This window comes from Herpailurus yagouaroundi, unplaced genomic scaffold (assembly GCF_014898765.1).
Source record: "Herpailurus yagouaroundi ecotype Mexico unplaced genomic scaffold, PumYag 139, whole genome shotgun sequence".
Lineage (NCBI taxonomy): Eukaryota > Metazoa > Chordata > Mammalia > Carnivora > Felidae > Herpailurus > Herpailurus yagouaroundi.
Window position 1 is genome coordinate 63,615,285 of NW_024412394.1, and position 22,667 is coordinate 63,637,951.

At 39.9% G+C, this 22,667-nt stretch overlaps 1 protein-coding gene and 1 long non-coding RNA gene across 2 annotated transcripts in view; one reads left to right on the forward strand and one right to left on the reverse strand.

The window, feature by feature from the left end:
- Window positions 1-22,187, forward strand: part of LOC121029838 (uncharacterized) — a 31,406-nt gene extending 9,219 nt beyond the window's left edge. The window contains exons 3-4 of the long non-coding RNA XR_005789927.1: window positions 3,950-4,046; window positions 21,337-22,187. This is a non-coding gene — a long non-coding RNA (uncharacterized LOC121029838). The remainder of the gene's footprint in view (window positions 1-3,949; window positions 4,047-21,336) is intronic.
- POPDC3 (popeye domain cAMP effector 3) lies at window positions 7,643-11,429 on the reverse strand. The gene is made up of 3 exons (XM_040474279.1): window positions 10,603-11,429; window positions 9,473-9,581; window positions 7,643-8,459 (listed from the first exon to the last, which is right to left on the reverse strand). The coding sequence occupies exons 1-3, from the start codon at window positions 11,085-11,087 to the stop codon at window positions 8,178-8,180; spliced, it is 876 nt and encodes a 291-aa protein (XP_040330213.1). The 5' UTR covers window positions 11,088-11,429; the 3' UTR covers window positions 7,643-8,177.
- Window positions 22,188-22,667: the final 480 nt, after the last annotated feature.

A 22,667-nucleotide genomic window follows, 5' to 3' on the forward strand; every position in this document is an offset into this window, starting at 1 on the left:
GTTATGGCTTTTGTTGCTTGCTATCTTTTGCCTATCTATGTACAAGTCATTTCTTCTTCTAAGTTGTAAATTTCTGGAGGGTACGAAGTGTGTCTGATTAATCTTTCACATCTCCATGGTACTCAGCACGTGATTTCCATGTACTTGGAACTCAGTAATTATTGGTTGATGGAATAATTGAGTGCATTTGTTTCAAGTACTATTATTCTCCAATAGAGGAAAGACTAAATATTTAAAAATGTTGATATTTGGAGCACTTGGATGGCTCAGTTGGTTAAGGCGTCCAACTTCAGCATGGGTCATGATCTCGTGGTTTGTGAGTTTGAGCCCCACATCAGGCTCTGTGCTGACAATTCAGAGCCTGGAGCCTGCTTCAGATTCTGTTTTCCTTTCTCTGCCCCTCTCCTGCTTGTGCTCTTTCTCTCTCTCAAAAATAAACATTAAAATTTTATTAATTTTGTTTCATAACTTAAGTTATTATGAATGGGGAAAATAACAGAAGAAATATATACCAATATGTTAATAGATGTTGTGTTGGAGTCGTGGAATTATTGTCTTTTTTTCCCATTCCAATTTATTTATAATATGGTCACATTATTTTTCTAATAAGAGGCATAAATAACCACAAAATGACGCTTAATGTTCTACTAGACTAGATCACTTTATTAGAATTATGGTGACCTCTCTGCCATAATAATGACACTTCATTCCCCTGCCCACCCTCATACTCCCCCCTCCGCTACCTTCCTCTCCTCCGCCTTCCCGTCTAGCTGCTTTATGATGGAACAGGAACAAGTTGGAAAAGATAGGTTTGGAAGGAGGGAAAGAGATGGTGGCTTAACCCTGAGATGTATTCATTCATTCATTTAGAAACACTGAATGGTTTAATGGTGAAAATTGCCTGGGGTCAGGGTGCAGTGGAGGAAGAAGGCAGAGACATCAATGTCAGAGGCAGGGGCAGGACCAGCCATACTCTTGGGGCCATCAGCCCAGAGTCCTAGAGACCAAGGGGCCAAACAACATTGCAGTCCGTCCAGAGAGGACTCAGAAGGCAGAGAGAGGCTAAACATGCTCCTGCTCTGCTGGGGTGCCTTGTAAACTTGCTTCTGCACCTAGAGCAAGGAGAGAAACAGAAAGGCCGATGGAATTATTTTAAATGACTGTTTAAAATGGGAAGAAACTACTTTTAAGGGTCAGGATCAAGAATTTTCTGCCATCACGGGGAAGACGGTATGAGAACAGGATGAAGTCAATAACAGGCTAAAAGAAAGGTGTGTTGGGGCTCTTGGGTGGCTCAGTTGGTTGAGCGTCTGACTTTGGCTCAGGTCATGATCTCACCGTTCATGAGTTCAAGCCCTGCATGGGACTCCGTGCTGACAGGTCAGAGACTGGAGCCTGCTTAGGATTCTGTGTCTCCTTCTCTCTACCCTTCCTCTGCTGGCTCTCGGTCTCTCTCTCAAAAATATATAAACATTAAAAAAATAAATAAATAAAATAAAGGTATGTTTTGCACATATCTGATCAATGTTTTCTCATTTTATATCTGCTGCATATTTTATTCATTAAAAATAATTTAATGAACACTTAATGGTTTTTGCACAGGAAAAGTATAATTAGAATAAAAGTTTAGAAGCTGGCTTCAAGAGTGGTTAGAGGAGCTCAAACTATACAAACTCTATTTTTGAGAAACGTGAAATACAAAAACTGTTATCTATTTAATGGAATTACTCTCAGGGGACACAATAATCCTTTGCATGTTTCTAACACCAAGAGTGTCTAAGCTAAATCAGCTTGCAGATTTTCAACCCATAAAGTGATCTTGGAACCTGAAAACTAATAACCGTGCATGGCTCAAACTCCCTTCAACAATATCAGCGGGAAGAATGTGGCTTTGAAATCATGTAAAGATATGATAGTTCTGTATCATGCAGAAAAAAAATGACATGTAGGAAAAAATGATATTATCACAGGTCTTTAATTTTATTTCTTGAGAAAACTGTTGATGGCACTGCATAGTTGAAGTCCCGTTGGCACGGGGAGTCAGTGTTAAAATTCAGATATGGATTCAGGGACAGATGCAATTACTTTCCCTCTACTCAACAAATATTTACAAAGCAACCACCATGTGCAGGCATGGTTCCTAAACAGATATAGACCAGTGGGGGAGTTTGTAAAGAAAATTCTTTTTTCTCAGAAAAAATAGATATTGTGCTCATCCATTGGCTAAACTTTGATCTCAGATGAACCAATTTATAGCCCCTAGTTATACCCTGTTCTTCAGAAACGTCCACCAGAAAATATCTTTTGTATCTTGGGGACCATGGTGGCTACTATTTGAAGATGCTTCATTTTACAGAGTTTCACTGTACATAAAGTTTTATTCCATCTTAGAAAAGAGAGAGTGAAACAGCACTACAAGGGGACACTAAATGAATTTACCTGTAAGTTGGGGAGCTGGTGCATCAAGCCCTCTCAGTAAATTTCTGGTGAGATCTCAAATGAGACGTGGAAATATCTGAAGTGATATTGGACAGATTCAAAATTGCAAGGAATGTATTTTAAACTGCATCAAAGAATGTTGGCCATGCTCTTTCATTACATAAACATATAGCCATTTTAATAGAGTTATATTTAATTACACATTTTACTTGTAAACCACACTTAGCTCAAGCTAGTTGCTGATGTTTCTGAAGAAGAAAGGTTCATGTTTAGGTAACATTCCCTGGACTATCACCAACAAATACAGCAGATATGTAACTAGCATTTTGGCTTTGACTTTTCTTTCAGTTCAGATTGGGGGCATTTTAGTTGTCTTCAAATCACTCAGCGCCATTGGTCAGTGTAGCATGACAAATGCAAGGACACTGATTTGGAAGAACTGGCTTAAGTTGAGTGTCACCATTTACTGTGATTCAGCCTCTCTGCTCTTTTTCCGTAAAGTGGGATTCTCCCAAGAAACAAGCAAATGAAATCATATGTAGGCATGCTGTGTAAACTATGAAGTGTTAAACCAATGTAAGATATTGTTTTGTAATTGTATAATTTGGGAGATAATTTTATATTTAATGAAAGTGGCAATCACAAGTTAGAGGGTTCAAAATATCTTGTGTTATATCAAGTGGAGCTAAAATCCTACCATAAAATTATGTAAAAACAAATAGTTTTGGAATCCAATAAATAAAATTACATTTATTAAGATCACTAATGGCTGAATTGAAATAGAGTAATGGGAAAAATTACACTTCAAGACACAAATGATCAGTTCTTCAGGGAGGAAAAAAACTCCCTGTCAATCTTTAATTGCTAGCAGATTTTAAAACTAGTCAAATTTAGCATAATAATAAAGCTTCAAATTACGTTGAAACCATGCTGATGTTATATGCAAATGCACAATCCAGCATTAGAATGATGGTAATACTCAACAGTGAGATGACTGTAGGAGCTAAAGTAATATTTTGGTCTTGCCACATCTTTTCATTATTGTAAGATTTTTTTGAACCTGAAATAATATGCAGTTCTATCAAATTAAACCTATATTTTATTATCTATAGGATGCTGGTGTTTATTTGTAATTTTTATTGTTATATACATATTGAAATTTTGGTAGAATGAATAAAAATGGAATTGGGCCCACTGATGGCCCACAGTTTAGTAAGCTGTCATTTCCTAAAAAATATTAATTTGGGAACACCATTTCAGAAAGATAATTTCTTCTATAACCATATGTAGTATAACAGTGTGGAACCCAGTTGGTACAATCCAATACCACATGTATATTTATGCCCTTGGTCAAACCAGGAGTCTCAAGTATATGATGTATAATGTATTTCTCTTATAATTTGTACTGTCTGCTTGGTATGTTTTTCTTATGGCTCTTGCCAGCCTAGCTGGGGGATTCCACTTCATAACTATTCTGTCAAATCAATTCTGTCCTTCTGCTTCTGTGCAGTGTAACAAAATGACATCCAGAGCTTATCCAGATGAGCAGAGAGCAACTGAATTGCCTTCTGCTCCTTTGTTGAAGAAGAGAGAAAATTCTTCAACCAGTAAGTGCTGAGAGCGCATCATACTATGCTTTATGGTAGATTAATTACAGCACCATGAGTTCCTAAGGGGTGCAGAGTCCAGGGCAAATCATATGGGTGCTTTTGTACAGAGGTCAAATCAAGTTCAGACGAGGAGCTCTCGGGGATAATGAGAAGCCTCCAAATATCCGGTTGAAGTGAAGGCTGTACAAACTGGGAACTTTTTGGCGACTGAGATGAAGGTGTTCGTGGGCTCATTTTAAGCCACTTCTTTACCCCCTCAGGCTACTTCTCAGGGTCCTTCCTGACCACAAAATTTAGGACAGAAAATCCCAGCCACCCTAATTCCTTTAGGTCACAGGGACAGCCCCTGCCCAGGGCAAGCTTCATGGGCACACAAAGGGCGTCAGACTTGCAAAAGCCCTGCACTTGGTTCACTGGTCTACTTTCTTGGTCTTAAAATTCTTAATACTATACATATACAAATTTCGTGTACAAAGCCATAAAGCATTTTTAACAAAAGAAAACAACCAGTTCCTCATCTTATACTTTTACCAGTGATAAATGAATCAAAGGAATTTAAGGCTGGAAACAATTAGGCTGAGATTACAATGAGCCCAATTTTTAATAGAAATTAAAATTTAAATGCACTGTGATATTGCACTTCAGGGGTACTTTTTTTTTTTTTTTTTTTTTTTTATCTCTGGCTTCTTCTTTCCATCTTTGCTGATCAGAGGATTTTGAGATAGTAAAATGTGCTTGCTAGACTTTTCAAACCAAACATGTGGAGTATCTATATAGAGGTTACTCTAGAGTTTTTGGTATTTTGTTGTGGCTGAAGTGAGAACAACAGAGTGTAAACCAAGATATTGGATAATAGGTTATCTGTTCCTACCGAGGAGGGCTGGTTCCAGCCTGACACACAAGTGTGAAGATGGTGAGGTTCATCTCTGTACCTCCTCTTTCAACATCCCTTTATCCTGTTCTGTTTGTATTCCTTTCTCCTCATCCTAAACATGGTTAGATTTCTTGATAACTCATTTGTAAATTCTTCTCCCTTCACCAACACGATTTGAGCCAAAAATTTACATCCCATTTCTGTGTGGCTTTGTTCCCAGTGGACTTTCCTGGTTAGATAGCATTCTGATAATTAACCCCTGCTAAGTTATCTAGCTGGTACTAACTTAAGGTGTGGATTCTCCTTGGGGAGCTCTGGACTTTAATATTTGAGAGCCTTCAGTTGTACCTAGCAGAGGGTGGCTATTGTGTTTGCTTGTGTGATGGCTGCCCATGATGGCTGTGCATGTCTGGGAGGCAGAACCCCTCTGACTATTCTTTCAGCTCATGCTGAACTTAATGAGCTCAGTAGCTCATCCAGACTAATGATTCAGACCTTGTCACATCATCACACTTAAGGCAGATGCTAATGTACAGAAAAGTAATGTACTTTACATAACCCCAAATACTTCTTCCCTCACCCTCCTTGCTGACTTTGCCTCCTAGGTCACTGAGAACGTAGAAGTAATTATGAGAGAACTTTCACAAGCTCCCAGTACATCTCTCACTTGCCAGCAACTGTGCTCCCACTTATTTTCTGCCTGCTCTCCTTCCTAATGGTTGATTGTCCATGTTCCTATTTAAGGTCACTGGATCCTATTATCACTCACCTGTTCAAGGTCATCCCTCCAGCAATTTACCCCTCTTTTCTAGACCAGGCCCATCAGTTTACAAATATACTATTATTTCTCTTATGTTCAAAACAACAACAACAAAATGTCCTCTTTCTTGACCCCACTTCCTGCTCAGGAAGTTTCTACTTTCTGTCACATCAAAACAGCTTGAAAAGCTTACTTATACTTGCTCTTCCCACTTATTGCCTCTCATTTCCCTTCAACCTACTTTAGTTGAGTGTTTGTTCCCAATCACTCCACTAAAATTGTTCCTGTCATGTTCCCCAGTGACCTCCCCAGTGACCTCCATGACCCCGGGGTTTATTCTCAGCCTTCATATCACCTGACCTGTCAGCCACATTTGAGACAGTTCACTGCTCCCTTCTCCTTGAACACTTTCTTCACTTGGCTTCCAGGCCCCCAACGCTCCTGATTTTCTTCCTACCTCAGTAGCTGCTCCTTCTCGTGTCTTTTGCTGCTTCTTCCCCATATCCCTGTCCTCTGAACAATGGAGCACTCCAAGGAAAGGTCCTCCAACATTTTTTCTTCTGAATCTACACTTGGTCCCTTGGCCATCTCATCTACTTTCATGGCTTTAAGTGTCATCTGTAGGTGACATACTCCCCAAATCTTTATCTCTAGCCCAGACCTTTCTCTAGAACTCTAGACTCATCCAACTATTTATTCTACATCAGTGTCTGATAGTAGGCATCTTGTGCTTAACTTTGATCTCCCCTTTCAAGTCCACTCTTGTCCCCCTTTCCCCCAGGCTAGTCTCACTAGGCTAGCCAATGTAATTCTATTGAATAGGGCAGATCACACCATGCTTCTAGTTAAAATTCCCCAGTGACTTCTGGTCACTTTCAGAATAAAAGTCAAAGTCCTTACTGTGACTTGCCCAATTACCTCTTTGCCTTCTCTCCCTAGTGCTCATTCCGCTGTAGCCATCCTGGCCATCTAACTGCTCCTGCTCATGTTTAAGGGTCTCCTCGTTTGCTCTTCTGTTTCCCGCCGATTGCTCATTCCCCAGATGTCTGCATGGATTGTTCCTCTGTTTTTTTTCAGGTCTTTGTTCAAACGTTATCTTCTCATTCAGGCCTTCTTTGACCATCCTATTAAAATTACAGTGCTCCTTCCCACCCACCTTCCCTAATTTATCTTTAGGACACTCTGACTCCAGCCTTTTCTGTTTTATTTTACTATCTGGTTCTCTCACCCCAAGAATGCAAGTTCTATGAGGGATGGAATCTCTGTTACTTGATACATCCCTAGTGCCAAGGTCAGCACCTAGAGCCATTGTAGGTGCTCAATACATATTTGTTAAATGCATGATGATTTATCTTTCTACCTAACAACATGGCCTGCACATGATCTCCAGAAAATGAGTTTTCCAAAGATAGGGATCAGATTTGTGACTGAGGATCTGTTAGCTCTCTTTACAATGCTGAAGGGACTGCTGTAAGGCAGACTCCCGTATAGTTTTCGTCGTTGTTGTTTTTACTTTGAGAGAGAGAGGGAGAGAGAGCAGGGGAGAGGGGCAGAGGCAAAGAGAGGAGAGAACCTTAAGCAGGCTACATGCTCAGCTTGAGGTAGGGCTTGATCCCAAGATCCTGGAATCATGACCTGAATTGTCACAACCTGAGCCAAAATCAAGAGCCGGTCAACCGACTGAGCCTCTCATGTGCCCTGGCAGACTCCCATGTTTGTGTGGTGAACAGAGCATTCACTGTGAGTCCCTCACTATCCAGCCAAACCACTTACTCCTGCTCGTTCGGCTAAGCATGTGAAATTGAAATACCACAGAACGCTTTTACTATTTGTTCATGGGTATTCTTTTTACTCAGTAATTATCATGCAGCTTTGTTTTTCATGAAATGACTTTTTAAAAATATGTTATTGTAAAGACGAAGCTGATAGATTACTGCAGCAATAAAGTAGACTTCAAGATTGACATGTTATCATCTCTTGCATTTATTCTACTTTCCACTCATATTAAATAACTTTACATTTAAAATAAATAATTGCTGCCCACCACAAGACTACATCTTGCTTACCTCAGAGGCTGTAGCAAAAAGTGAATTCTGGAAACACTGATGTGGATGGTGGCAACCTGCTCTCATGCTGAGAGTACGTTCTGGCTGCTTCTTGAGAAGCAGTGCCTAACTCAATAGGGCAAGACATAAGATTTGAATAAATCTGAGGAAATATTCGAGAACGCAAAATTTCATTTCCCAGTTCTGACACAGAAAAGGACAAACTTCCCATAGTTATTCATCCCCCCCCCATTTATTCCAATAAGAAATACAGAGAAATTTGTAAACTTTATTCGCAACGCAAAAGTTGAGATGAATAAAGCAGCTGGCAGCGGCACCTTGCCTCAGAGTCTGAGTTATAAAAATACTGGTGAGCACAATTCGCTGTATTTCATCTGGGGAATGATGAAGAGAGTCTTTTTATAATTAAAAAACTTCACACTTCAAAGTCATTTATCACAATACGGTCTGGAGTTCCGAAAATGTTCTGTCAGGGGTGATTTGGGTAGTTTTGGACTTGACATTTGATAGAAGTTGGGTAACCGAATATCGTAGTGGTATGTTTTCCCTGTATACACTCTGTCATTCAAGGCATAGAGTTTATCTGCAATGTCACTTCCAATTAAAACTGAAAACAGGCGGGAGATGTAACGATGCTGAGCGAAGAGCAAATATAATTTCTTTCTCCTCCAAGACACATATCGACAATCAGTCTCTGCTGTGAGGGTCACCTACGAAAACGTAAGGCCACAGAGAAGACAAAGATTAGGAAGCAAGACAAGTTCTGCCACTTCTTTTTTGCCCCAGTTTTAAATAAATTTCACTGGCTGATTTTTTTAGGTTAAAAAAGTTCACTGACCCACAATATATGGTAAAAACAGAGAAAAACTACTATATATATTTATACTACATATATATGTACATATATATATGCACATATAATTTATAATGCAAACAATCACAATGTTGTGCCCGTTTCCAATTTAACTATTTTAAAACCTGCCTTTTACTAAAGTGAGAGCTACCTGATGTGAAAAACTAATAAAGTTGGCTAATGGTTAGAGAAGTATTTCCAAGTCAGCCCCCCAAACTGCAGACATTTAACTCTAATTGTTTCTGCAGTACAAAGCACAATGTGTTTACCTATTCTGCATATGTATATGATTTTATATTTGTATACACACATGTATGTTGCATGTATTAATCAATACACCATAATAGGTAGAATCCATTGAAATGATTACCTTTCAAAAGTACCAGACACAGTAGCAGAGTAGTGACAGTAAGGTTGCCACTTTTTTTCTCTTTTCTTTTTTGCTGGAGAATAACTGAAATCTATTAGCATTTAAAATTTTAAGCATCACTTACTTTGTAATAAGGGCAGACTTTTAAATTCTTGGTGTTTTTCTAAACCGTCAAAATGGCAGTGTTTACAGTCAAATCTCAATTAATCATATTTTAATCCCCATATATGCAGTTAAGCAGAAGAAAATTTAAGAATATCTATCATAGACTCCTTTCTGTCATACACAATGCCCATTCTTCTTCGTGTCACTGGACCTGTACAGGGACAGTCATCAGCAAGGGTCAAACAGAACCGGGAAGTCGTGTATCCTGCAAAGTACATTCCAGAGTTGGGTATAAATTATTGCTCTGTCACCTGCTGTTTTGTTTGTTTGCCTGTTTTTAAACAAACGTTGTTTGGGAGAGGCAGTGTTCACTGTGGGGCCCAGTTATCCCTTACCTGAAAAATGCCTTCCTCTGTGGGTCTCAGGGAGTCCCACTCGGGAGAATCCAGGAACTGGAAGGGGAAAATGTAATGCAGAAATTCGCCGTCAACGGTCACTCGAATCCTACCCAAACACAAAGAACGTCACTTATGAGAGAAGGAGAAAGCAAGCACATGATTGGGGGCAAGTGCAGAGTGCAGTATTTCAAATCTCTCATAACCTTTTTGGCTTTTAAAATTTCGTAGGATGAATCTTAAACTCATGCATGCTAGTAAGTGACAAAATCTGTAAGATTCATGGACTGATATTCCTCACACAGTTAGGGTTCTGGAATATTGGTGAAATTCATCAGAAACTATGTCACGGTGTACCTTGATGACATGGGCCCATCTGTGTGCATACGTTATACTTCCAGAAAAATTTCAATGCGCTCAGATTTTAAATTTAGTAGAACACTGAAGAACATAAAGGAGTACTACTGTAAATGCCTCTGTAAACTAAATGTTTACACTTCTTAAAGACATGAATCATCACATTATTGTTTCCTCCCCCAAACTTTGTTTTCAAAATTTACATACAAATATAAATATAACATATATGTATGTATATATATATATATGTATATATGTACACACATATATATATACACATATATATGTATGTATATATATATACACATACATATATATGGTGCACCCCCTGCTTGTAAAAAGTGGACAATTCTAGAATTCTCCGAAAAACATCAATCATTATAAACCTTAAATGTTCTGTATTACCTAAAAGAGCACCCTATCAGAGACTATTTAAAGTACTTTGCATGCCAACATAAGTATTCTGTTCATTCAAGCTGGCATCATCCTCTTCCTGACCCTCTGTGATTACCTTGGAAACAAACAGCACATGCAGACAAACCCATTTGTTCATCTTATTTCTAAGAAGAAATATTAAGGCTCTAGATTATATCCTGCTTCAAGTAAATAACAGCATGCACTCTAAATGCCTACGTATGTGTCATGGGGTTTCTCGTACCTCCCAGTGCCACATATTATCCTCTGTTGAGATGCAAAAGTGCAGCAGAAAGAAACACCAGCTAGTAACTAACAGAGGAAATAACTGAGATAGAGCAAGCAGCAAGAGTACAAACCTTCCCGAAACAAGAAGGGAGAGCTTATCAATGGAGGTTTTCCCCTGCATGGCGTAACAGTGTTCCTTTTCCAAAGTAACCACTTCAGAGCTCAGAGCAATTGTTCTGAAGACAGGCAAAGAGGTCCCCAGAGGCTGGAAAAGGGAGCTGTACAATAGCTGGAATTCGCGAGAAAAAGTTATGCTGCGAACTTGATAGGCAATGTGGACAAACTGCATGAAGCAGATGACGAACAGTACAAAATTCCAGGAAAATATGTCGGCTGCACAGACGTCGACCCAAGCCCAAACGGCAGAGCAGAGAAAACCCAAACCCAGCAAACTGAAGACGTAAAGGAGCCCAAAGAATCCACTGCCACCCATGAAACCTACTACAAATAAAATACTGGCGAGATGATAAATGGCTCCTTCGGCCTCTTCTTTCCAGGTGCTGCAGATTGGGTGCTCATCTATTAGGTTCTTCCATAAGCTTGAATTTCTTTCCATGGCGGTACTACTGTCTGGTTCACTTTTCCGTTGACGTCGAATGATATCGAAGCAAGTAATTAAGTCCTTCACTTTTCCATCATCAGAGTTTCGCAAAGTCTTTAGAAAACCCGCGAAAGCCTGGGCAATGGAGTTCTAGTGATTAAGGGTTTTGTATGTATGGATCTTGAGAAACTAAAAATCCCATGCTAGCTTCTTTAAGTTCATTTGGGCTCCTGATTTAGATCTAGTCCAAAAATGTTTTGTGGTTTCCTGGACAAGAAAAAAGGAAGGATCTAATTACACAAAAATCGAGAGGTATATTTAATGAATCACCAGCATTCAAACTGACATCCTATTTTCTGTGAAGTTGGAATATATTAAGCATGAATGCTGTCAAATGTTAAGTTTCTAGGATATAAAATTTATATATTTAGGGTTATGCTTAATAATAATAATAATAATAATAACATTATTTACAGAATTTTAGTATTTGTTAGAATTAGCTACCCACATATTTTCCTAGGAAACTAGGTGCTATAATCAACTAGTCTTCATAATAATAGCTCGGTGTACCTCAGAATCACTTATGACAGTGACTAAAAATACAGATTCTAGGCTGTTTCCAGGCATATTGAGTCAGAATCTCTGAGGGTGAGGCCTATGTGTTGGTATTTTGACAATGCCCCCCACATGATTTTGATGTATCAACCCATGGCATTTCATGGCCCACCCTTTGAGGGATAACTGTTTGACAATGTTATTTTCTCTTTACAAATGAAGAATTCAAGGCTCAGAGAGGTCAAGTAATTTATCCCAGGAAGCACAGTGGTTGGGGTAGAGCAGAACTTCAGCACATAAGCCTGTATGCTGGATCCAAACATGTGGCCTCTCATGAAAGATATTTTAAGTTAGGCACTGTAAGGAGCCCCTGATAAAACAATAAACATAAGAAACACGTGATTAGGTGTTGGATTTTAAGAGCATAATAGTAGACTATGAATATGTTTAATGAGTTAGATAAAAAATATTTGAGACATGTAAATTCAGTTCTATTTTACTGTGTTAGAGCCTGTCTCAGGTCAAAGGTTGCGTCCATGTAACTAAATAAATATTAAAATTCCTGCTACTTACACATTTATTTACCAGATGGTCAAAAAATGTTACCGACTTGTTCCTCTGCGCATATATTCTCTACCCTTTGAGCCATATGGTAAGAATGCTAATGTGTGATCTGAGTCAGGAGGGATTTAACCAGGATGATGGAGCTGTAGGATGTGGATCATTTACCACCAGGTTTCTTAACAATAAATAGTTTTGGTGTGAAGCATTCATTAGCTTGAATTTTTAAGTCATAATAACATTCAGAAGCCTTGAACTTGAGTGCTATATTTAGTGTTTTTATTTTGGGGCTAGATTATCTCCAGAACACCTGTTAATGAAGTATCAGATAGCACAGATCTCATCTCGTAGGAAAAAACAAAACAAAACACATACACGTGAAAATGACTTAGCTGAAGTAAAAAAGGGAACCGTAAGTATGATCACCAACAGGACTGGAGATAGAAATAAAGGAGCCGCTGTTGTTGGTTTTTCATCTCGGACAGTGATTCTTTTCTCAGCAAATAACGACTTTAAGAACACTGCCAGGTGACTCATTACAAAAAGAAAAACCAACAAAACAACAAACCTATAACTTACACTGTTATTTTTACTTAAGCTACTTTCCAAGGCACTTTAAACATCTCGTGGCCGCTAATTACTGCCTCCCCCTGTCACTCTGTGAGATGATGAGGTTCGGGGCAGACCAGCACCCTGAACATGTTTAATTTCTCCTCTTTAAACACAACACAAAATTATATATACTACTGGATATTCACAACAAAGAAAACAAATTTTTAAACACAATGAGCAGTGAGAACGGCAAAATACCAGACTGCAAATGTCAGTCTCCCTGCTGTTTTACTTTTAAAATGAGGGTGTTTTAAATTAATCAGTTCCTCAGGATACCAAACGTAGCCACTAAAGCCAATGTTAAAAAGCACTGCTGGCAGGGCTCTGAACTTCGGTTTGAACTTCCTTAAAAATTTATAATCCTCAACAAAAATGTTAAAATGATGCTAATAGAAAAAGGCCCTGCAAAACCCTTGTGGCAATTCCGAAAGGAGCTTATGGGAATCTTGTGCCCTGAAGACCCTGACTTGGGGGGATAGATTGGGCCACCTGCATTCCAGGACCGTGACCCATTATGATCACAAGCACTGCGCTTCCGGCCCTTTCCAGTGGCTCCTATTTCCGAAAGCTGCTACCAAACCATCCTCCTATCCTTGACACTGTATCGCTCAACTCAGAGTGCTGACTTGCCCTGATTAAATTACTCCACACCCAGCCTTTCTCCACATGGTGTTTTTAATTCAGTCACCAACACAGATGTATTTTATTAGAAGAGAAAGAACTGACAGGGGCAGGTGACGGGCATGAGTGTTCCTCTGACATGTGCCAGCAGTACTATAGGAACGCCGAACATGATTCATCAACCAGCTGCCTGCTTGAAAGGCCTGGAGGCCTTAAGTCATGTTTTTGGGTAAATAAACGCCGAAATGCCAGAGGGGCAAGATGGATTTCTCAGGCAAAAAAAGCCCATCTTCCCTGCAAAAGAAGCTAGCGCACGGCCATACAAAATGATGGAGGCAACATTAAGTGCAAAAAACCACAGCAATTCCAACCTGCCACTTTTCTACTCTTTAAATCGTATGGCCCTGAGTTATAAAGGAATAAGGAAATTTAAAGGAAGGTACAAGGGTGCTACCTGAAATGTGACATAAGCTTGGTGCCAAATGATTAAGACTAGCTCAGAAATTGCACGTTATCTGTTCAGAACTCGTACATTTATTATCTCATTGCATCACACTTGTTGCCACGAGAGAAGCAGAATCTAAATCATCATGCCCTGCTTACAAATGGAAAAAAGCAGGCCACAGGATTGTCTGAGTAACTGGCTTCAGGCAAAAGAGGCAGTAAGTCATAGCAGCAAGGGAGAAGACCCTCTCCACTCAGCTCCCTGTGCTCTCCACCAGGAAGTGCAGCCTTTTAAGGCTGTGAACCTGACATGAATGTGTTGGGAGACAGTGGGATATTCCGTCAGGATGGGTTTGCCAGGAAAATAATAATTCTAACAGTGAATATTTAAGATCTTCCATATCCATTCGCACTGCTCAATCCATAATGTTTAGGGTAGAGCCAGGGAAATAGACATAGAAAGCCGCTCATGAAATAATTTGCTCTATTATTCAACATTGACTGACCGCCTCTCCTAGACTCTGAAATTCTTAAGGGGCAAAGACAAATGGTTTTGTATTTCTGATTCCTGGCATGCAATGAATGTTGATTGAATATGCTGGTTTCAAGGTGCAAGGACTCTGCCTTCTCCGTTCCTACTCTCTATCCAATTTCATGAATGTTGTAACATCTTCTGCCACCCAGGGGAAAAGAAGCAGGGAATATTTCAACATCCAAGACAGTTCAGTACAGAATCACTAAGGAATTGGGACACTACTTATTTAAATGTCTGGCACAGCTCCAGATTCATAGGGGAATCCTTTCGTCTTCCTACAAATTGAGTTCCTTTAGAGCAGCTGAATACTTAATCTGATTAAAAACAACAAGTCTCATAGCTAGTGGTATTGAGTTAGTGTTGGTTGCTAGGCAACTCAGAAGATAAAAATTCCATCAATATTCTACCAATTAATTGGAAGAGGTCCTAACTTTGGCATGTGTTTCATATGCAAAATCATAATTTACTTAAAGCTGGTTTTCTCTACTTCTCCTCAAGGAGGTACATTTACTCAGGACTTATGTGCCAGACATACTTAAAAACTATCTCATTTAATCTTCACAACAAGCCCATAAGAAAGGTATTATATCTCAATCTTACAGATGAGGAAATTAAGACTTAGAGAAGGTAAGTAAATTGTTCAAGGTCACACTACTAATATTGGTTCTAAAATTCCACCCAGTTCTGCCTGATTCTGAAGCTCACAGTCTAAACCACATTTATTATTCTGCTTCCACAGCACTAGGATTTAGAAAACATAGGCATTAGTTTCCTCCTTGCCACCTAGGTGAACCCAGGCATGTTTATTCATTAGTAAAACAGAGGTAACATCACCTATTCTGTCTACTCTGACAGGTGCTAGAAGATTCAAATGAGAAAATCTATATTAAAACTTCGTGGCAAATTTTAAAATAATATAGACATGGAATCACTGTACTTGTTGCTTATATTTTACAGAGCTGAGCCACTCGCAGAATATAGTTTTTAAAAGCTTTCTTTCACCCAGAGGATTACAATTGAAGACAGACATACAAATGTTACTTTTGGCTGCTACCCAACTTTACATTTTAAATTCTAAATTTACTCATTCCTGCAGGGGCGATCTCTTATTCTTCTCTATCTGTGTCCTGACCTCCTACTGCTGGTAGATGTAGTCCCATAACCAGCCCACCCTTGAGTCTTTACTCTCCCATGGCCAAGAGGCCAGTCTCTGGAAGTCAACAGTAATCTTCTACCCATGATTAGTGTTCCGGGCTTCCCAGCAGGTATCCTCAAACCACTTACATCAGAATCACCTGGGTGGCCTGGTAGACTATCCCTTCCCTGGCCCCATGCCAGAATCACTGAGCTGGGAAGGACCTGGAAATACACCTTTCTAATAAGCTCCCAGTTGATTATTATGCACACTAAAGTTTATTCTACATTCTACCTTTATTCTACATTGTTCCTGAATGATTTCTGAATTATTCTTGCTTGTTTGCAGGACCTCAGCTTTGTTCATTCCTGGCTGTGCTTCTATGCTGATTACTCTGTGTGTTTTTGATCCCTCACTGTCTGCCCAGGGTGGTAGTCCTGGTGTTAGGGAACCATTCTGTGTCTAGTGTGTTCAGTTAGCATTATTACTTAAAAGAAAGGTTCTAGTCTTAGCTATGCCCCTAAATAGCTGTGTGACTGTAATCTTTCTAGACCTGTTTCCTCATTGGTAAAATGAAAGAGTTGGACAAAATAATGTGAGGTCCCTTTTAGCTTTAAAATAACATGACTTTAGATGATAAGGAATGGGAGACTTTTTCTAGCATGAGTTAAAATACAGAGCTGAGTGGCAGAACTGAATTAAGACTGTAGATCTTAACACCAGGGTTGTGAGAGGGGCCCCACTCTCAAATTGCTTACTTAATTACTTATAGCCTGTGCTGGGGCCCAGGCACTGGCATTTTCTGATGTACAACCAGGGTGAAGAACTATCAAGGGGGTTGAGTGAGAGACACCAGAACATTCTGTGGAGTAAAGGATCTAATTTTAATTCACTGTAAAGGCACATTTTCTCCTTCTGTGTTCTCATTTGCATGCTTTGCTCAGGTGAGAAGGCATTTTCCTTCCTCAGCACTCATCATTCCAAGAGGGCTCCAGGCTGGTGGATATTCTGCAGTAGCCTTTCCTTAACAGGGTGGCCTGAAGTGCACCTTCTAGCTCTGAATGTTTATGGCCTTTGTTACCTGTCAGCATGGTTTCCATCACGTTATATTGACCATTATATGTATTTCCCTTTTTTTTTTTTAATTTTTTTTTCAACGTTTATTTATTTTTGGGACAGAGAGAGCCAGAGCATGAACGGGGGAGGGGCAGAGAGAGAGGGAGACACAGAATCGGAAACAGGCTCCAGGCTCTGAGCCATCAGCCCAGAGCCTGACGCGGGGCTCGAACTCACGGACCGCGAGATCGTGACCTGGCTGAAGTCGGACGCTTAACCGACTGCGCCACCCAGGCGCCCCTGTATTTCCCTTTTAAAGCATCATAATTTGTTTACTCTTTTAGTCGGGGTACATATTCAAGTAATTTTCTAAAAGAAGTGAACATAGTATTTTATTTTATTTATTTAAGTTTATTTATTTTGAGAGAGAGTGTGTGCACGCTAGCACGGGCAGGAGAGGGGCAGAGGAAGAGGGACAGAGAATCCTAAGCAGGCTGTGTGCTGACAAGGCACAGCTCGAACTCACAAACTGAGACAACGTGACCTAAGCTGAAATCAAGAGTTGGACGGACACTTAACTGGCTACCCAGACACACCAAACATTTTAAAATATCAGCTTTAATGTTTGGTTATTTTATGTGTGTGTGTGTGTATGTATGTATGTGTATATACATATATATAGAAGTATATACGGAATTTCCCTCTGTCTAGAACACAGCGAGTCCTCAATAAATGTTCATGGACTGATAAGGACAAAAAATGCTTGGGTATAAAAGCCGTGTTCGGAATACAGTTTTGGAACAAACAGGAAGCCCAGGTGAGATCTAACCAATACCTGAATCAATGATTTGTTAGACTAGAAAGAAAGGAAAGCATATATTATACTATGAGGAAGAAGTGACAGGAAGAAGTGTTTCTATTGACATAGAGGAACAAAGAAGGCTTGAAGACCCTTTGGAATTGTAAGAGATCCCAAAGTTCAGACAGAAATTAGAGGAAAGGGGAACACGGTTTTATCCTCAAGTAACCTAATACTCTTGGTCTAGCAACATAGTTCACAGCAGAAGATAAGGGGGAAGATGGAAGGATCTTTAGCAGTTACTATGACGCAGAACAATACTTAAGAAATACTGGGGTTGGCAAGATTATCTAGAAAGTGAGTGCAGAGAGAATTGAGAGTTGAAATTAAATGCCCATGATCAGAGGGCTTAGAACTCTAGAGGTGTGCTGTCCAATATGGTAGCTGTTAGCCACACGTGGCTGGTCTGAATTGAAATGTGTCGTACACATGGATTTCAAAGACTTAGAGCAAAGATAAAGAATATGTCATTAATAACTTTGATCTTGATTATATGCTGAAATGATAATGTTTTAGAAATGGTCGGTTAAATAAAACATCAAAGTTAATTTCGCCCTTGTCTTATTTTTCAATGTTGCTACTAGAAAATTTAATATTGTGGGATGCCTGTGTGGCTCAGTTGGTTAAGCATCCCACTATTGATTTTGGCTCATTTCACGATCTCATGGTTTGTGGGTATGAGACCCACACTGGACTCTGTGCTGACAGCGTGGAGCCTGCTTGGGATTCTCCCTCCCTCTCTCTCTCTCTCTCTCTCTCTCTCTCTCTCTCTCTGCCCCTCTCCTGCTTGTGTGCATGCATTCTCTATCCCCATCTCTCAAAATAAGTAAACAAACAAATAAATAAATAATAAAAATTTTTAAAAAAGAAAATTTTTAATTACATATGTGGTTCACATTACATTTCTCTTGGACAGTGCTGGTCTAGAGCCTCTCACGTAACAGAGAAAGGAAATGAAAAAGATTTGGCATGACACTGTGCAAACAGTGCATATGTATAATGTATAATATAAGTGCATAAATATGGAAGAATTATCTAAGATTAAGAACAGAGTTGATATAAATGTAAATGATATTGGCTACAATATTCATATGCTACAGTCATCAGATGTTATCCATGGCATAGATATCACCATCTGGTTTCTGCCTACATAGGTGGCCAACCCCACTATAGCTCTTGGCCTCTTTATCCTACCAAGGAAGTCACTACTTTTTCCTCTTGCCAAGCAATTATATCACAGTTTTATTTTTCACTGGAAATCTCAGACAGATAATCTCCTAAATTTCATAGTGGAGACTGAATTGTGGCCTTCTGGATTTCATAGGGTCCATACCAGCCTTTGCTTTCATATAACATATGAGTTTCTTCATGCACCATTAGGCTCCTTAGGCTAGAGTATGCCTTTGACCTTCCATACCAATGAGAGGTTGGCTTCTCTGGAGACTTGAGAAAATTAGAAAACATGCCTACAGTCTATGCTGGACTTCTCTGCTTCTCACGTCTTATCTAAAGTCCATTGATTAACTCCATCTGCGTCTGATTTCTCACTTTATCACATAGGCAGAATTGTAAGATGGCGCTCAAGATTCCTATCTCATTCGTGCACACTATAATCCTTTATCCTTGAGTGTGGCAGAACCTATGAATGAGATGGGACAGATGCTTTCTTGATTAGATAACATGATACAGTAAATGATGCTGGAATAGTCACCTGTGATTATATTAAGTTACATAAGACTGTAGAACTGGAGAGGGACTGAAAATTAGAGATACATGTTCCTACTGGCCTGGAAGAAAGCAAACACCATGTTGTGAACTGCTTATGGGAGCAACAAGACAAGGGATGGTTGGCAGGCTCTGTAAGCTGAAAGAAGTCCCCAACTAACAGTTACCAAGAAAATGGGTATGTCAGTCTTACAACTGCAAGGGGCTTAATTCTGCCAACCATCTGAAAAGCTTGGAAGAGGACCCCAGACTCTAAAGGGGAGTGCAGTGTGCCTGAAACCGGGGTTGTAGGCTTTCAATGCCCTGAGCAGAGGATCCAGTTCAGCCATGCCTGGACTCCTGATCCACAAAACCTGTGTGATATTGAGCGCCCAGGGTAGCTCAGCTGGTTAAGCATCCGACTTTGGCTCAGGTCATGATCTTGCAGTTTGTGGGCTCAAGCCCTGCATCAGGCTCTGTGCTGACAGCTCAGAGCCTGGAGCCTACTTCGGATTCTGTCTCCCTCTCTCTCTGCCCCTCTCCCACTCGCACTGTCTCTCTCTCTCTCTCAAAAATAACATTAAAAAAATTAAAAAACAATAAAATAAAATCTAAAAAAAAAACAACCCAAACTGTGTGATAATGGATTTGTGGTGTTTTCAGCCGCTAGTTTGTGGTACTTTGTTACAAAACAGTAGAAAACAAAACACACACACACACACACACACACACAATTATGAGTACTCACTATGCACAAGGCTTTTCATTAATCTAATAATCTACATTTTATGATGGAGTTGGAATACAGATCAACGGAGGAGAAGACACTCAATCCTGGCTAGATTGAAGTCTGGACAATCAGATAAGAACAGTAATAGTTTTAAAGAACAGAGTGTGGAAAACAAGACACTGAGAGATGCCCTGGGAATTACATTTATTCACTGTGGTTCCCAGGACTATATTATAGGTTCTCCCTTCATGGAATCAGATAGCCCCAACACTATAAAGCCTCTGGTCACATGGGCAATTTCCAGAATCATTATGTCATTCGTTCACAACCTCTAGAATTCCTGGAATACCACGTTTCCTTGGGTGACTTCCAGCTTCGTCAGTTCTTGGTCAACTTGAGCCATACATATGGCTTGATGTCTACAGACAGGGCAAATACTTGAGGTCTCAGACACATCTGGAGAGTCACACTCAAAAGACAGACTACACTCAGACAGCTCTGTAATTCTTCTAGTTGTGTGACTCCGCCAAGTTCAGAGGAGTTGAGCAATGGGAAATTAATGCAGTATCTAGTTGCCATCTTCTTTAACCTCATTTACTGCTATTACTACTACTATCACCAGCATCTAACAGTTAACCGAACACTTACTATGTGCCAGACACATTTCTAAGAATTTTAAAATATTATGAATATTATAATTTAAAATATTAAAATATTTAAAATATTAAAATATTATGAATATTATGAATTCCCACGACTTTTTGAAGTGTACAGCTTTATTGTTCCCATTTTACGGATGAGAAAACTGAGGTACAGGGAAGTTAAGTAAGTTGCCTAAGGATACACAAGTGATGCAGCTCAGATTCACTCCCAGGCAGACAGATGCAAATAACGCAACCATTTGCCCTTTTAGCCACTGTGACACACTGCTTCATGTACAGTTTGGAGTCTAAGTATCTGGACTTACTGGAACAAATCAAACATTCTTGGTTTCTCCCTTCTGTTCTAGATTCAATGAACTTACATACCTTCTTAAGAAATTACAATTTTTGAGCAACACAGATGGATGGGAAGGTGGGTCCTATGTTGAATCACTGTGTCCTATAACTGTTGATTTGAAGAAACAACAGTAAACCGATTCTTCTCACGTATGTCATTTGGTCCCTTGTAATAAACAATCCCCGGGGCGCCTGGGTGGCTCCGTCAGTTAAGCATCCGACTCTTGATATCAGCTCAGGTCATGATTTCTTGGTTTGTGAGATCAAGCCCTGCACCGAGATCCGTGCTGACAGGACACAGCCTGCTTGGGATTCTCTCTCCCCTCTCTCTCTGCCCCTCCCCCCACTCTCACACACATGCTCTGTTTCTCAAAATAAACATTAAAACAACAACAACAACAACAACAACAACAATCTCCATGCTCTGCTTCAAGCTCTTCTGACTTCTCCACAGGCTAGAAATGGCATGAGCAGGCCATCCCTTTCTGAGCAGCTGCTACCAAGTCAGGCAGAAGTTCACCGGAGATTCCTGATGAAAACACAAGACAAGCCGGACCCATGGATCCATGAAACAGTCTCCCCTTGATATGAATCAAAGGTAGACACTTCCCCTTCCCTTTCTTCCAAGTGACTTATATGCAACAAATGAACTCACTTTTCTTATGTTTATTTAGTTCAGGTCCTCATGTTTCTTCCTGGCAAACATGCCTATCAAGTTCATGTGACCCAGCTAAAGGGCTATGGTCATTTTTTTCTGGCTAAATAAGCAGGTGGACCACACACCAGGGTCAGTGATGTTTGAAACCAAACCACCCACTACTAGTGCGAAAAGGAGCACGCGTGCAGGGTATGGTGATTTCCTTTCAAGGTGTTTACATGGAGACAGGAGCTTTCTCTTTGACTGTGGGAGACTGTTCCCTGTTTGGTCCTGAATCCACATGCTCCTCAATCTTTCCATTTCTTCTCTTTCTTTCAGCCTTGTTACTGGCTTTGTAATACTTGAAGTTATTCCAACCATAGAGGTTTCTCTTTTTGCGGCACTGCCTGTGGATAAGCAATGTGGACTATTCCCTTATTTCTGCTGCTCAGGAAATACACAAATTCTCTTGATTCTTTCAGAATGTTTGATTATTTCAAGTTTCTCTTCAATATTGAAACTTTCCTTTTGCATGCACCATTTGACATTATGAATCACGAGGCTTAGACATTCTTGGTATGTTAAAGGAGTGGTTTTTTTTTTTGGTTTTTTTGTTTTAATTTTTTTTAACGTTTATTCATTTTTGAGAGATAGAGACAGAGTGCGAGTGCGGGAGGGGCAGAGAGAGAGGGAGACACAGAATCCGAAGCAGGCTCCAGGCTCTGAACGGTCAGCACAGGGCCCGACGCGGGGCTCAAACCCACAAACTGTGAGATCATGACCTGAGCCGAAGTCAGATGCCTAACCAACTGAGCCACCCAGGCGCCCCAAGGAATGTGTTTTTATACAGAAAAGTTCACAGGTGCAAAGGAATAGCAAAACACAGGATAATGTGTGGTGAACCAAGGTAGCTGGTAGATGTTTCAGGTATATGTGTATTTGTGTTTTGTGTACTCCTACCTAGCTTAGGTCAACTGGCTATAGCTTAATGCGTCCACCTGGTATTCTGGCTGAGTAAATGATGCATGAGCAAGCACAAAATGTGTGCTATCCTCACATTGTTCCCTGTGATTTCAATTGCATTGGCATTGATGTTTATTTTCAAAACAAACATAATTGTGTTATCAACTTTCAAATGGCCAGGAAAA

What these genes read in the sequence shown, in the direction of transcription:
- POPDC3 (XM_040474279.1), bottom strand. Translation starts at nt 11,087, where the DNA reads ATGGAAAGAAATTCAAGCTTATGGAAGAACCTAATAGATGAGCACCCA. An exon ending in TCCCTTCTTGTTTCGGGAAG is followed by an intron (nt 9,582 to 10,602) that starts GTTTGTACTCTT and finishes GTGTTTGGGTAG; the next exon opens with GATTCGAGTGACCGTTGACG. An exon ending in CAGAGGAAGGCATTTTTCAG is followed by an intron (nt 8,460 to 9,472) that starts GTAAGGGATAAC and finishes ACGTTTTCGTAG; the next exon opens with GTGACCCTCACAGCAGAGAC.